Raw genomic sequence first — 17,481 nt, 5'->3', positions numbered from 1 at the left:
ACAGTGATAATGTATTGTGAGAATGATTATTTTATGTACATGTATACTGTATTTATTCCATTATTTGATTTATTTTGTATATATATACATGTACATGAATATAAATCTTATGGAAAACATGAAGTATAGTTTGTGTTTTAAATTAAAATTGATAAGTTTAAGAAATATATTTTATTATTAACATTAATGATCACCTCTACAAGATATTGTACATGATAGTTGATCATTTTATGATACACTAAATTAAAAAAAATCTACAGCATCTATTAATTGATTTTGCATCATCCAAGAGACACTCATCTTATGATCTTGAATGCTGGATAAATGAGAGGATCAGGAACAATTTGGAAAAGTCCAGGATGTAAGATTGGGAGGCGCACCTGAACAATGTTGTAAAATTATCAAAATTGTAATAAATAAGACAGCAAATTGTATTCAAAATTGAAACATTCAATTGGTGAATTGTTTTTATTATTAACAGCTTTAAAAATAATTATGAAATATCCAAGTTATCTTTTTGTTTTCAAAAATTGGAACTTTAGGTTTACATGTATAATATTAATTGATTAAATTAACAAATAAATTTGCACAAAATTAAGATAAATATAAATTTATTTACTGGGTTAAATAAATCTTAAGGGTATCCCTTCCTTTACACATACAAAAGACAACTTTTATAGAAAAACCGATCAGAACAAACACAATTAACAATGTCAGTGTTTGACACACAGGAATTCCATCCTACTTAATTGTCAGTGAGTTCATAAATGTAGATCCTGAATTCTCTGTCTGGTAGCAGTTTGTATTCTATTGTGTGGATCTTGTCTGAGTGACTGTTGGTATGAGTACAGGGCAGCCTGGAGGTTCCCTGTGATCTGTTGACAGATCCCCAGGATCTCCCAGGAGATGTCTCTGAGGTGTACAGGTACTAACTGTCCCTGATCATGGTGGACTAGGACCTGTAGATCATCTAAAGTTCTCTGTGCTCTCATTGTGTCGACATGTCTAGAACACAAAAACTCTAGCATATACAACAGTACGTGGGGTGGAATAAACAAGATAAACACATTGTTTTGTTTACTAGACTGTTGTTCTGGTATTAATGCATTGATATAAAAGATTTCATCGACAATTTTGATATTCTGTGCCACAGCCTGTCTCATCTTTGTAGATAAAGATTGACTCCCTACGGCCTCAGTATACCTCTCTCTGTCTACATGGCTATCATACATCAGATATGGCTGTGCTAACTTGACCTTTATGGTATCTATAACTGATAAAGCATCCCTGTACCGGAAACTCTTGTAATAATACATTGCAATGTATAACATGTCAGACACAAACCCAAACTTGGCTGCTAATTTCACAAAACGACAGGCTACTTTGTCTACAATATACAACTGTTTGTTAGAACCTGTGTTAGTGTACATGCTGTGTAATGTAAATGCAGTACGCTGAAGGATGGTGGCTGTAAGTTTCTGTAACATGACAATGTGATACTGTGTCAGCGGTAAACCTAACAACTGTTCTACCATATGTAGATTTTTTTCACATTCATGTAGGTCCAATGTGTATATTGAATCATTTGCATATACCTCATCGAAAATATTTTCATCAACTTCAACCTCAGAGATCAGAGTATGTTCATCAGTACAAATTACGAGTCTGGGATTACACAGAACATTAATGATGTAGGACCTGATGGAGGGACTGTGCAGCAGCAGTGCTAGGCCATTCTCATACAATCTATATAGTCGCGTGAATAATGTCTTTTGTGCTTCACCATAGATATTGCTCAAAAACATGTTATTCTCTGGAATAAAAAAATTGGGACACACTCCCTCATACACCCATTTAAGGAGAAGTTTAAAGCAGACCCAGAAACCGTCCATGAGATTTTGTGGACACCAGCGAGGTAGAGCATTTTGTTGAATCGCCCAGAAAACAGTCGTTTTCATGTGATAGGAACACAGTAGTTTATCTTCATCTCTCAATCCTTCATTTATTATTTCCTTTAAGAACAATTTCAGCAATCCATAAGTTAAAAATTGTGTGTGATTCATTGAACACACAAGTTTGTATTCCGCCTGTGAAAAAGAAATTCTCCATTCGTTGCCTGTATGATTTCCTAGTTTGTGTCCTATCGCTACAAAGTGACACCCATTTCTAATAATGTCATTTACAACATGAGGTGGGGGCCATGAGTGACACCTGTCTATCCACGATGAGGCAGACGGAGGCCAGAAATCACTGATAAAGCAATGGGCAGTATCGTATTCCAGACTACCGTATGATCCACTACCACATGGTCCGTGAGGCGAAGAACCAGGAAAAACTAAAGAACATGTGACCTCTCTGTACATTGAACTTGATATACAGAGCATTCCATTCATCCTTACACACGCTGACATCACCATATGACTAGTTTCTTCTAATGGTAGCCAAAGTAAAGTGAATCCTGGTGGACTCTCAGAACTGTCACAGAGAATCAGTGTGTGTTCTTGTGTGTTGTAAAAGTGTACTTGAGAGAAGTCCCAGATCACTCGGTGGTTATTGGGCCAATGCATATAGTCCATGTCTGATCCACTCAATCTGAACCCTTCTCCTAGACTCCCACTCAGCATCACTGTGATCGGGTTATTTAACATCTCGTTGTTAATCAACATCTCCTTACTGTCCACTATATCTCTCCTGGAGGCCACCTGTTGTGGAGTCCCTATCTTTAGACACATCCCCACATACACTGACTCGGATATATTCTGAACAGCCATCTTTAACTGAAATTAAAAGGACAAGTTAATTGTCCGATGCTTTTTGTCTTTTTTGATCGTGTCATAATACAATCTTAATATAAGTGTTCTGTTTAACAACATTTTACTTACTTTTGTTTTGCCCTGTTAAGAGTCCATTGCTGGGGATTTTTGTGTTTTATTTTTAGCCTTGGAAAAACCCGATAGATATCAACAAATTTATAATGAGAGACCCCCCCCCCCTTTCCCAGGTTCCGTACCCCCTGGTTCTTTTACTTTTTTTTTTTTTACATGAAATACTTTTCAAAGACATAAGCATATAGTATTATATTTGTAAACTCCAGAATATACCGTAAAACTAACCTTTCATAATGTATTTTTACACTTTCTGAAACTATGCTTTATAGTAATCAGAGAGTGCTTACTTTTATAAAAGTATTTGAAGTTGAAATTTAAATAAAAAATCGTAAAATACCCCGGTATCACTGATAAAAAAAAATGTTTTTTTCATGTATTGTGAATGTCTTAATCCCCGTGACATACAAATGTCCTTTTGCAGGGGATCTCTACATATGTGCACACTGTCTGTCTTTTTATGTGTCATTCAAAACCTGATATGAAACGCATAAAGAAATTGCATGAAATCGGTTTACGAGAAAAAATATTGCTTCATGCAACGGAATATCATTTGTCTGGAAATCCTCAGTGCTTGTGGACAGGACCGTGCACCCCCCCCCCCCCCCACAACACACACACACCCACACTTTTATATCATTTAACGCGGGTTATATATTTTTCCGCATTGTCACTTACTTTGCTAACCCCGAATCACCAAAGAATTTCAAAGCATTTTCTTTTATTGTTTAATAATCTTAGTTTTAAATGACACAATTATTCAAAAGATCAATTAATCAGTCTTATGTAATATGACTTAATGTTTGCAAAATGTACTTATACTCAATATACAGGAAAACTTTTCAACTGACAATGACATATAACATAAGCAATCAAAGCAGACGCACTTGGCGTTATATTTGTATTAATAAAAACATATATACCATTTACCAATTAAAGAAACTTGTGAATTTTTAAGTAGAAGAAAAACTCGAATATAACGAACTCGGATGTAGCAAATTTACAGTCACAACGAATTTTCCTTCATATCCCAGCAAAATTCTTGCATAAACATAAAGCAAATTATCATATATAACTATATAATTACATTTTCCAGTGTCTTTGCCTGTGATAACACTACGTATCGATTTTGTACTATAAAACCCATAATACAAATGACACCAAATTGAGGCGCCAGCGGGGTTTGTTTATTTACATTTTTATATTTAATCGTACGATGGCTTAAAATTATATATATATATATATATATATATATATATATATATATATATATATATATATATATATATATATATATATTATATATAAAATATAAGTAATAAGGAATCATTCTTTGAATATTATGAGGTGATAATTTCGGTCGGGGCGTGATCATGATCACGCCCCGACCGAAATTATCACCTCATAATACTCAAAGAATGATTCCTTATTCCTTATATATAACTATATATGACTATAACTAATTTACGGTTGTAACAAAGTAACTTTGCGACCCTGCTGTAAAAATTTAAACGTCTTTCATAATTCAATAATTTATGAAACAAATATTTTTAATTGAAGATACATGAAATTTTAATATCAATATACTGTCAATTTCTCAATTTAAGCGAATTCTTAATTTCGCGATCTACCGTGTCGCATCAAACTGCATGAATATGAGTAAGTGAATGCCAATTTTTTTAAACATAATTTCATTTTGTTTACATCTGTTCAAAAAATTAAAGCAATAATCTAAAATTAAATGAAATTGACGCAAGTTTATGTGGAGAAAAAATTCTCACGTTCGTTTAGGAATCTGTTAATAAAATACTAAAATTCAAATATCATACAGAATATTTTTAATACATGTAATTGATCATAATGTGCATCAACAGTTTTATTCGCATATTTTGTAAAATGTTGGTGACATTGATATTTCATCCTTTGATTACTTGAAGTACCATCAGCTGATTGTATAACAAATTTTCTATAAGATTTCTCTCTTATTTGTTATAAACGTATATAATGAATTGGGGATCAAACAAAGTTTGTCAATTGAAATTTGTAAAAAAACAAGTTTTTCAGCTGAATTTATTTACGAGTAAAATATATAACGTCAGGTGCTAGTGATTCAATTCACTCTTCTTTCAAAGTCGGAACGACATCCATAATTAAAACTGCCAACACTTCAAGAACATACACAAGATGTATATATATATCCCATCAATGAAGAGAAAACAATGTTTGAAAGTCACATACAGGTGGACACATGTTTTATTACAAATCAATAAAATCATCGAATATCATTTTATCTCAAAATAGCTTGACAAAATTTATTTTCAACATATGACCCTTTATCAGGTGCATGAACTTTCTTGCGAAGTAAAAACAACATGTACATGTATTACATAGGACATTAAAAATACCTACTGAGCATGACAAAATAATACATGTAATACTTGTTTTATAAAGAAAGTTTGTTTCTTCATGAAAGCAAAATATTCATGGGTAAATTTCCTCCAGAAAACATTCAAGGGTCTCTCATTTCACATTCTGATTCAATAATAAATCAAACTCCAATCCCCCTACCTTAAAAAAAATACATGAGTAGAACTGAAAATGAAAAAGTCTGGTGTAAAAAAAAAAACCCATGGATAGAATATGTCTTGAAGAACTGGTTTCTGTCAGTCAGAAACAATAAATAATGGAGCACTTTTTCCAGATACATGTATTAATTTGAGTCTATATTCAGGCTTGTTCCGTCACTTTATCGGTACGCACTTTAGACTGCTGGCTGTAACATTCCCTAGCTTGGTCTTCATTACATTGCCCTGCCATTCTGCTATACTTTTCTCATTCACTCTCAAATCCACCTGCAATAGACGTTCAAACTTTAAAAATTACCTAGAATTTTTACATAATTTTTATACAAATATTTACATCTATCAAGTATGATTCCCTCTATTTCTTCCATAAACTAATAGTTAATTCATAGCTTTAGAGAAACACGCCCGTTTATGGATTGGTCGAAATCTACAGTGGCTGAAACTGACAGGAATGAAGTCGACACTCCCTGTTTATCAATTGGTGACGTAAGAAAAATCACAGTTTGCACGAAATAATCATGATGATGTCAGACCCCGTCTCAAAGGAGACGGTTTGGTTGTTTCTTTTAGCTAATGTACTTATACAGCAATTTAGTGTATTTTACTTTTTATAATCAATTTATTAATTGGTTAAAAGAAAAACTAAATATGAACAATTAAATGCTTTCTTTGATGATTCATGCGGGTGTTGAAGGTAGCGATCATTGCAAAACAATTCACATAACTCGCATGTTTTTTCTGCAATGTCACTACTTTCATATCCCACATGAATCACCAAAAAAAGCATTTTATAGTTTAAATAAATACTAAATGGTTTGGCAGATGCACACAATAAACACCCTGCTTCCTCATTACTGGTATATTGTAACACACCTGTAGTTTCTCCCAGATTTTCTTCTTGGGTTTGAGTTCCTCCTCTGGTTTTCCCTGCTCATGTCCCTCAAACATCACTCTGTCCCCTGGGGTGCTACCTTGAGGGGGGTCTAGGGGTTCCACGGCCCGGGGGTCATCTCTACAATGCAGAGACAGAAAACTGTATGCTGAAGTTAAAGCTTATGCACATTACAGTAAGCCACATGTGGTTGCACACTTAGGTGAATTCACGTTTACTTCAAGGTTAGTTTTCTTTACTCTAGTCTTCAAAGTGGGTAACATATTACAGAGAGTAATTATTCTATATCATAAATTATCCAAGTATCAACTCAATTTTCCTTCTCGCAACTCTACTATAAAAATTCATAACTACTGGAACTCGGGCACATGAAATGACTTACACTGAGGCACACATGAAATGACTTGCACTGACAGAGGCACACATGAAATGACTTGCACTGACAGAGGCACACATGAAATGACTTGCACTGACTGAGGCACACATGAAATGACTTACACTGACTGAGGCATACTTGAAATGACTTACACTGAGGCACACATGAGCATGGCCTGTGACACCACGCCCCTCATCTTGACAGCCTTCAGGTTACACAGGAACACCCCCATTCTGTTCTGTAGATCCTCCATGGGGTAGAGCCCCGCCAATCCACTGACCACGGTCCGCGGTTCACCCTCCCCCACGTCAACTGTCTCCACGTACAGTGACTCAGCGTCAGGGTGCTACAAAGAAATTAAAAGATTCAGTTAATATTCTTCATTAAGTATATAGGTCAATTTACTTTTAGTTGCTGTTGTAGAATACTTAGTATGTAAACTGGTAAAATCTGAAGGGATGGTTATGAAGCTCTGTAGGAATACGAAGTATATCATAATGATGCAAATTTCTTATGCTTAAGTGTATGCAGTTCTTTGGAGTAATTGAACTGGATTTATGCATTTATTGTGGAGTAATCTAACCAGATTCTTAAGTTTTTAAAAACACATCACTGTACAAATTGATCATTTTAAAGAAAACTTCTTTAGCAGTTGGGTGTTAGAGAAATTCAAACTTTCATTAAAAATCTATATCACTGCAAAACTTAAAATTGCTTTACTCCTGCTTGCAATTACAGAAAACACAATCAAAAACATGTTACCTTCAAAATCAAAAATATAAGTAATTGGCATGAACAATACACAACAGATGGCTACCAACAAATCTTTCATGTTCCTGTAAACCAACTATTATCCGCGACGACTTCATTTCGCGATGTACCTCAAAATGAAGTGGTTTGCGGCGACTAATTTCGCGACCAAGTCTTTTCCACATCTTTTTTTTTTCGAACTCGAATTAAGGTTGGTTTACAGTATTTCCTCACCTTTTTGACGTCCAATATTTTGCCGACTCGTAGATCTAACAGAGAGGGAACCAGTTCATCGGAGCCGCCCGCTTCACCTCCCTGCTGACCGGGTTTCTCTAAAATAAGGATAAAGTGAGTATTAGAAACCAGTTTAGAAATCATATGATATCAGCAGTTTAAATAACTATTTTGTTTCTCTAGTTACTGCACTGATTAAATTATAGATATATTTGAACAGGGATGATAGAATTCAAATTTTCTTCATTTGATAATTTTGATGATTAAACTTTTTCATTTTTCTACAAGGACCAATTATTCATGCATTGATAAATTCATGAACATTATGAAAAAGAAAAAAAATCAAACTCTTTCTGCAGTAAAAATTTATTTGGAATTTTTAAGCTTAAAAATATATACCGTACTCTTTACATTGTACTTTTAAAATAAGCTCTGGACAAGTTAACTCCCTTACTTTTCTTCTCCACTGGATAAGCCTGGGCCACCAGTTTTTTGTTCTCTGCCGATTCAAACTCTTTCCTGATTGGTTCCAGCAACTCATTTAAATATCTCTCCACGGAGGCCTTCAGATCCCCTGGATGTACCTCCTGTTACAAACAATGAAATTTAAAATCCTTATAATCTATCCATGTACAGTGCTGCTATCCTGAAAGTTGACAAGGATAGGATAGGAAAGGATGCAGGATGCACGATACATGATAGAAATATAAAAGCTAAGTTCTATCCTATCCTATCCTATCCTGCATCCTGTGGCCTATCAGATTTGAGTATAAATTTCAGAGTTATTTTGCGAAACGAAGATTGGCTTAACAATGTATTTTCAATGTCAATTTAATACGTTTTACAAGTTAAACCATTTAAGAATAATTATTATATCAAGAACGCGGTGCATAACATTGATGCGCGCTAAAATGTCGGCGCTACATCTTTGTCAATTTGTACGCAAGTACGGAGTAACTGCGGGAATTCGATGCAACATTTGACAACGTCAGAAATAGATTTCTGTATTTACTTCATTTAAATTCTGCAAAGTAATAAAAGCTTGAATTTATAAACGACCAATTCGGCATTTTAAAAGATAAACATGTATACAAGAAACAGACATTGCTTCACGTTCCATATAATTTCTTCGATGCCCAATAACAGGGACGCATATTTTGTCCGATATTAACCTGAACATATCGAATTAATAAATGTTAGCTAGCTATAAATGCTTAAGAATTTATACTTTAAAAATAACTCCGAGTGGTTTAACTATAAACGATATAAACTTCCTAAAGGAATTATTTATTTCCAGATCATGTTTACATTTATCGCCGAACGAATCGCTCGAATAATGATAATTACGCTCAGTTATATGTGATAAGAAAATAATTTGATAAAAATATGTAACAAAACAGTTCCTCTATATGTGCATCGGAGTTATTTATCTGTTTTTTACGCATAAATATAATAAAATCGAATCGCTTACCTGTTTGTTTATGTTATCGTGTCCATCCAGCGTACGATTAATTTTTACCGTAGCACAGGTAAGTTAGTTATCCCGCTCGCATAATATTCGGTTTTAAGATTTAATTATTCAATTTGAGTACTACATTAATTGATAAAATCATTTAATTCTTAAATTTCGTTTCATTTAACTTGCATTCGTATATTTTGAAGGTATAGGATAGGATAGGATAGGATAGAGCTTATTTGCAGGATAGGATGCAGGATACAAGATATAGGATAGGATAGGATAGTTTTGTCAACTTTCACGATAGCAGCACTGTATGATTCATTTCGAAAAAATAAATTGTGTTCTTTATTTGTCATACATGTAGTGCATGTTGTTTACAATTTCTATTTACTAACCATTTTTGAGTTTTAAGCTTCGAATTATAAGCAAGATACAGAGATTTGCTCACAATTCTATGTTTGTATACAGATCTTAAAAGCTAAAGATTAAAAAAGTATAAAAAATTGTCAATATTTATTACGAAAATTTTCAAAATCTGTTCTTCCAGAAACCCACTTATTGAATTGTAAACTTAACCTTTTTAGCTCACCTGAGGATGGGGTCACAATGGGGGGTCGAAGTTTAATATGAATATATAGAGTAACTTAAGAAATCTTCTTCTCAGAAACTAATCGTCCAGGAAAGCTGAAACTTGTGTGGAAGCATCTTCAGGTAGTGTAGATTCAAAGATGTGAAAATCAAGACCCCTGGGGGTAGGGTGGGGCCACAATGGAGGGTCAAAGTTTAACATATGAATATAAAAAGTAAATCTTTAAAAATATTCTTCTGAGAAACTAATCGGCCAGGAAAGCTGACACTTGTGTGGATGCATTCGTAGGTAGTGAAGATTCAAATTTGTGAAAATCATGACCCCCGAGGGTAGGGTGGGGCCACAATAGGGGATCGACGTTTTACATAGGAATATATACAGTAAATCTTTAAAAATCTTCTTCTCAGAAACTAATCAGACAGGAAAGCTGACACTTGTGTGGATGCATCCTCAGGTAGTGTCAATTTTAAAGTTGTGAAAATCATGACCCCCGGGGGTAGGGTGGGGCCACAATGGGGGATCGAAGTTTAACATAGGAATATATACAGTAAATCTTTAAAAATCTTCTTCTCAGAAACTAATTCGCCGGCAAAGCTGGAACTTGTGTGGAAGCATCCTCAGGTAGTGTAGATTCAAAGTTGTGAAAATCATGACCCCTGGGGGTAGGTTGGGGCCACAAGGGGGGATCGAAGTTTAACATATGATTATATACATTAAATCTTTAAAAATCTTCTCAGAAACTAAATAGCCAGGAAAGCTAAAACTTTTGTGGAAGCATGCTCAGGTAGTGTAGATTCAAATTGGTGAAAATCATGACCCCTGGGGGTAGGTTTGGGCCACAATGGGAGGTCGATGTTTTACATAGGAATAAACAGAATTATTCTTTAAAAATCTTCTTCTCAAAAACTAATCAGCCAGAAAAGCTGAAACTTGTGTGAAAGCGTAGATTCAAAGTTTTGAAAATAATGATCCCCAGGGGTAGGGTGGGGCCACAATGGGGGGGGGGGTCAAAGTTTAACAAAGGAATTCATAGGGTAAATCTTTAAAAATCTTCTCAGAAACTAAACAGCCAGATGATTCTTTATAATTGTTAAGACTTTGGCCCCAGGACAATTCTTTGGCCTCACGAGAAGGTTCAGAGTTTGATGTACGTTTATATCCCATATATAAACTATTGTTAGGGATCTTTTTTAGATCTGCAATACTCAACATATGATATGACTATAAAATCATCCTGTTAGAAAAGGGACTAATGATTATAAACATAAGAATATCCAGGGGAAAATGGATTTTATTTATACAGGATTTACATGAATTATTGTACATTGTCCAGATAGTTTGTATTATGACTCCATTGAGCTGATTTTATCATACCTCTTGTTCCTCAGGTGAGCGATGTGGCCCATGGGCCTCTTGTTATTTAATATTATGTTTAGTTATAAAAATGCATTGTTTAAACACAATGTCCTTTAAACATTTGAAACACTTCATTAATTTTATTTTGCATAATGGACGAGTTGTGCTTATTTATTATGATATTGCAGGGTTTCAAATATCTTTACCTGACCCCAGTAGACTTTAAGAAAGTTAGTGCCATGAATTCTGTCCATGCTGAATTAATTGAAGATGAAGGAGAGCCACGATACAAGATCATTGACATAATTGGTAAGTTCTTATAGATGCATTCAGCAGCATTCTACATGAAATATGGACACCAAGATATTTTATGGTTTATAGATAAAATTATGTATATTTTGTATTCATAAGTGATTATAATAAACAAAAAGGAATTCGTTGTCAAATGTACATTTTGCTGTTTAAATACATATAGGTCTATAACGTACGAGATCTTGAAATTCTCAATCAATTATTATTTTATTAATGGTGTAATGTTTAAAAGCGCTTTGGATAACCATTCATGTATGACACAGTGATATTCCTTGTTGTTAGGTCGGGAGGAAGGTCTTGGGGTGGAAAATCTGAGAGGGTCCGGAATGATCGCTGGTGAATCGTCTATAGCTTACAACGAGATTGTCACCATCAACCTGGTCAGTAAGATAGCTACTTCCTGGGTCAAAGTTCTTGCATGCTTGATCAAGAAGAAGGATGACCCTATATCCCATAAAATTGACTGAATGAACTTGAAAGTAAATGAACTGTATGCTTGGCTTAACTGAAGGAAATTTAGTTTATCTGATGTTTATGTAGACATAAGTATGAAGTGGCATGTTGTATTTGTTTACATATTGTGTACAGTTAATTTTTGTTTTGTAGGTTACTTGTAGAGCTATAGGTATAGGGGCTTAACTGGTCAGACTTGGGCAGAGGACTATACAAGTAGAAAACTCGCACACCATTCTCACAGGGGCTGGAGCCCTTAATAAGGTAAACTTATAATAGTGATGATGATGATGATCATGATCTTGATAGTGGCAATAACAAATATGTAGAGGACATTTTTGTTGATGATGATTACTGTTTTTCTGTTAATCTATGACCTAATGATGATAATCATTAATATGACAATTGATAATCATTATAGTAGTGTTAGCAGTGATGATGATGATCATGATGAATATTTAAAATCATACAATAGGGAAGGCACATTGATTTGCTGCCATCTGTCTGTCTGTTGGTCGGTCCATCAGTCAGTCCACCAACAGTTTCCGCTCATTTTCTTTGCAGAGGATGAACATATTGTAATGAAATTTGGTATACAGGTTTATCATGATAATATCTAGATCAAATTTCATATTAAGTACGATCAAGCAATTTTCGACAGAGAAATGCCCCTTTGAAGTAGAAAAATTCCAATTGTTTGCAGTTTCCGTTCATTTTCTTTGCACATGTTTCAATTATTTGCAGTTTCCATTCATTTTCTTCACAGATGTTTCAAAAGGAGGGGGCATAAGTGTTTTATCAACATCTTTTATTGAACAGTAGTTACAATGATATCCTGACACAAAATGCTGTTTTAAAAAACACTTTAGGTATTTGAATTGTATTTCTTGTAATTTCAGGTGCTAGGGAAGGAGGTATACACCAGTAACAACCAACTGGGAGGCATTCAAATTATGTACACTAATGGAGTCACACATGATGTCACAGCTGACGACTTTGACGGAGTCTACAAGATCATACAGTGGCTGTCTTACATGCCTTAGGTAGGATAATATGTACCATCAGACAGTAAGCTAATTAGACAAGTATAGCTAAAATTAGACAACTACTGTAGTGTAGTTATTAATGCAAAAGGGAAATATATATAATTTATACTGTAGTAATGAAGAGGAAGAAATTAATAAACTACATTTTCTTATTCAGTGTAAAGGTTCCCCATTACCAATATTGGAAACAGGAGATCCTATAGACAGAGAGGTGTAATTTGTCCCCACAAAGGCCCCTTATGACCCCAGGTGGATGTTGAACGGCAGGCAGAATCCAGGTATAGCAACCTATTGGTGTTCGGAAATCAAGTTAAAAGCAATAAAATGGGTAATTCTCACTTGATGAATTATGGTTTAGAAATATCTAGATTTCATGGTGTTGGAATGTTATGAACTTGTAACTGTAGATGACAAGAATTGCTGGCAGAAAGGTTTCTTTGACCACAAATCTTTCCACGAAATTCTACAACCTTGGGCACAAACTGTGGTCACAGGCAGAGCAAGGTTTGTCTCCCTTGATGGGAATTCTAATAATTATGTAATTTTATTCCAACAGTAAACCACCTGTTACATTAATTTGCGGTAACATTTTATGTACCAAATAGAATGATGACAAGCATAAATCCTGAATGAATTCTTAAAGCTCAAAAAATGAAATATGGATAATTTATGTGAGATTGGACTCGAGTATCGGAACATGTTGTTTGTTTGCTCAGGTTCGGAGGGATTCCTGTGGGTGTGATCTGTGTAGAGACCAGGACTGTGGAAATGACCATACCAGCTGACCCCGCTAACCTGGACTCAGAGACCAAGGTCAGTGTACTAAACTGTGCTAATACTTCAGTGTACTCATTAAGATACCAGGTTCAGTAGACTGGAACCAAATACAATCATATGCTAAATATTTTAGAATACAAAAGAAAACTTCAATTGCCGTGTTACCAGCATTTTTCAGGAATCCATTTACATTAAGTTCCAATGTATTTCAATTTTGGGTGAAAAAATATCAGCAAAAGCTACAATAACTATAGTTGTGTCGTCTGTGTTTAGTCAACAACAAAAAAAAGAAAAATCTTTGACTGTTTTGTGCAGGTGATACAACAGGCGGGCCAGGTGTGGTTCCCAGACTCCGCCTACAAGACGGCACAGGCTATTAAAGACTTCAACAGAGAAGAGCTCCCACTGATGATCTTTGCTAACTGGAGAGGTTTCTCTGGAGGCATGAAGGGTACAGAAATCTGTTTTTGATTTTGTAGACCAGATCTTTAAGTTTTTTGCCAAAATTATAGGTTTCATAGTTCTTTTTTGAAGATTTCAAAACATTTTGGAAAAAGATTTGGAGGTGGTTGTCATTACAAATTTATAGTTTTTCTACTCCAGAATGAAACCTAATTAAATGCAAATATGAGACTCCTCGACAAGTTTGTGTATGGGTTATATGCTACACAGGTGACTGTTAATTAAAAGCCTATTGGCCTCTTGTTTTTTAAAGTACACTGAATTTAGACTAAGAATGCATGTTTGCCATCTATGAATGACATGATCTATATGCATATTACTGGTAAAATATATACAATGTCATGTACATAATATTAATATTACTGTATTTTGAATCATTTGTACCTGCTTTTCAGACATGCATGACCAGGTGTTGAAGTTTGGTTCCTACATAGTGGATGCCCTCACAGAGTATAATCAACCAATCATGATTTACATTCCTCCCTATGCTGAGCTGAGGGATGGGGCTTGGGTAGTTGTAGACCCCACCATTAACCCCACCCATATGGAAATGTACGCCGATGAACTCAGCAGGTATGAGAGTTAATATAATTCAAATATACTATGCTAAGAGGAGTATCGTAAATCCTGTAATTTTTGCAACGATCTAATTTTTCGCTTTTTGTGCGATTTATTGACATCGCAAATTATTGAATACCGGTACACAGAAATTATTTCCTTTCATATTTTCTATAAGAAACTTTTAAATTGCAGAAATTGACTGAGGCTACACATTTTGTCCATTTTCACAAATTTTGTGACGTAAAAAAATAAATGTATATACAGTTATTTCGGAAATCATTATTTGGAATATGTATGCCCGAATTTTAATAGTGTTCAAACTTCGAAGAGAACCGTAAAGATTTTTCTGAATAAATTGACCATTATTAAATACTTTTTAATATATGGGAACAGTATTTAAAGAAAATATATTGATTTGCTATTTCTTTTTAAAAATAGAGATTTTTATTTTTCATTGAAATGTTTTACTTAGGGGAGGAGTCTTGGAATCAGAGGGAACAGTGAAAATAAAGTTTCGACAGAAAGATCTGGAGAAGACCATGCAGCGTCTGGATACAACTTGTATCCAGATAGTGGAGAAACTGACCAGTCCACAGCTGAATCCAGACGAGAAAGCTGAACTCCAGAAAGATTGGAAGCCCGCCAAGAGAAGTTACTTCCCATGTACCACCAGGTGGCTATCCAGTTTGCAGATCTCCATGACAGCCCAGGCCGAATGGAGGAGACTGGTGTTATTACCGTAAGTGTAAAGTCATGTGGAGTAGGGAATATGTTGATAGATAATAGTGGAAATATTAATGTGAGAATTTTTTTTCAAGCACATTTGTTTTAAAAATGCTGACACAGAAATGTCCATGTTTAAAGTTGCACATAAAGAAAATTGATAGTTCATTAATTACCAGGTAATGTCATGGATTTTAATATGAGCTCATATTTCTCTCTTCTTTAATGACATGAAGGACATCCTGAAATGGCATAGTAGCCGAGAGTTTTTCTACTGGCATCTGAAGCGAAGACTGCTGGAGAGGCAGCTGAAGAGGAAGATGAAGCCGGTCACCCACAATGTTGGGGAGGGAGAGCTCAACTCCATGTTACACCGCTGGTTTGTGGAGGATAGGGGCACCGTTAATGTAAGATCATTCTTCACATCACTACACTTGTGTTTTTCTATTAGTGATATACTTTTTGCCCAATGTGATCAACAATTAAATAAAATGTTAATCTATAAAGTCAACATAAAAGAAACCTCCTTAAATAGGTGATATTTTATAATTGTTGTCTTTCAAATTGAAGTTGAAAGACAGATGTTGGTTTGCATTTTAAATTTGTATATCTCTAAATGTTTTTATGAACGTTTGCTTTAAAATTGAAAAATAAGCATTTTTAAATATTGATATTAATCATCAAGATACACATTTTTAACTTGTAAGATTTCACTTTACATTTTTTAAAAGTAATGCTTTCTTTGAGTTTATTTGTTTATGTGTTTGCCAAACCACCACTTGCCATTTTGTATTTTAGGCCTACATGTGGGAGGATGATAAAGCCATGGTTCAATGGTTGACGGAACAGATCCGAGAGGACAGTATGGACAATGCCGTGTCAGACAACATCCGGTGTCTACAGAGAGAGCACGTCCTACAACAAGTCAGAAGGTCTGGCACTTTTACCGCAAAATATGTTATCATTTACTGTAGATTCCTTATTTTATGCGAGTACTTAATTCCACGATTTAACGATTCTTCATCAAATCACAAGAACATAAAATCGCGAAGGGCGAAATTTTATCATAGTTTCATGTAGTTTACATGTGTCAGAATATTTAAAGCGAGATTTTTGAGACGAGCTTCTCGCGATTTTACGCTGATATTAGTTCCTCGCGTTTAATTAGGAATTTACAGTATGTAATTTTACTTGCTAAATATGAAATTTCAAGTTATATCTAAAAATTGTACAATACACATTTTTTTAATGGTCAGAGAACATAAAAAAGGATCTGTAATTTATCTGGCCAAATTGATCATCTTTCTGTTGACAGCTTGATACAAGACAATCCTGAGGTTGCTATGGACTCCATCGTCCACATAACACAACACATGACCCCAAGTCAAAGGTCAGAGGTCACAAGAAACGTGATGCCGAGTCAGACCATAGTCATCAAGAACCATAACTCTTGACATATCCATGAACAAATTTTGAATCATTATTTCTTGAATCCATTATAAAATTGTATATTCTTGTCTGAGACAGTTTCCATGGATATGAAATCCATCACTGTGGACCATCTCATGAGTTAAAATTGTTGATGGTTTTTTTCAAATCATTTTAGAAATTAAATCCATTGATGCATAACATTGAATTTGTAGTTCAGTAAAAGACTATGAAGGGCTTTTTCTTTAAGGGCATTTCTGAGGATATTTATTAATAAATGTTTTAATTTCTACAAGATGTCATACAGGGTATATAAACGTGTATATCATAGACACGTATTGATGAAATAAGTGCTCAAGTTTATAATTCATATATTTTTATCTATTGTTAACATTTTCTGTAAATTTAACAAGAAATTAATTAAATTGTTGAACTTGTACACAGAGCTAATTTATGTTTTATCACAGTGATAATGTATTGTGAGAATGATTATTTTATGTACATGTATATGTCTATATATACTGTATACTGTATTTATTCCATTATTTGATTTATTTGTATATATATACATGTACATGAATATAAATCTTATG

General features: G+C 34.4%; 2 protein-coding genes and 1 pseudogene across 3 annotated transcripts in view; 1 reads left to right on the top strand and 2 right to left on the bottom strand.

Annotated features, from left to right (window-relative positions):
• Positions 1-594: 594 nt before the first annotated feature.
• The window catches only part of LOC128183281 (uncharacterized), a 63,135-nt gene continuing 46,248 nt past the window's right edge, over positions 595-17,481 (bottom strand). Inside the window, exons 1-2 of one of the 2 annotated variants that reach the window (XM_052852236.1) lie at positions 2,883-2,960; positions 595-2,777 (exon numbers count right to left, since the gene is read on the bottom strand). In XM_052852236.1, the coding sequence (XP_052708196.1) occupies positions 762-2,771 (2,010 nt within the window). In that variant the 5' untranslated portion in view covers positions 2,772-2,777; positions 2,883-2,960 and the 3' untranslated portion in view covers positions 595-761. Of the gene's footprint in view, positions 2,778-2,882; positions 2,961-17,481 lie in introns of those variants that run through there. The other variant, XM_052852237.1, reaches the window with a different exon arrangement.
• Positions 5,121-8,701, bottom strand: LOC128185158 (tyrosine--tRNA ligase, cytoplasmic-like). The gene is made up of 6 exons (XM_052854828.1): positions 8,681-8,701; positions 8,177-8,309; positions 7,723-7,820; positions 6,891-7,084; positions 6,344-6,482; positions 5,121-5,737 (listed from the first exon to the last, which is right to left on the bottom strand). Exons 1-6 carry the CDS (start codon positions 8,699-8,701, stop codon positions 5,627-5,629), a joined length of 696 nt encoding a protein of 231 aa, XP_052710788.1. The 3' UTR covers positions 5,121-5,626.
• LOC128183288 (acetyl-CoA carboxylase-like) lies at positions 11,209-17,459 on the top strand (annotated as a pseudogene).

Source organism: Crassostrea angulata, chromosome 5 (genome assembly GCF_025612915.1).
Source record: "Crassostrea angulata isolate pt1a10 chromosome 5, ASM2561291v2, whole genome shotgun sequence".
Lineage (NCBI taxonomy): Eukaryota > Metazoa > Mollusca > Bivalvia > Ostreida > Ostreidae > Magallana > Magallana angulata.
This window is presented reverse-complemented; position numbering and strand designations above follow the sequence as displayed.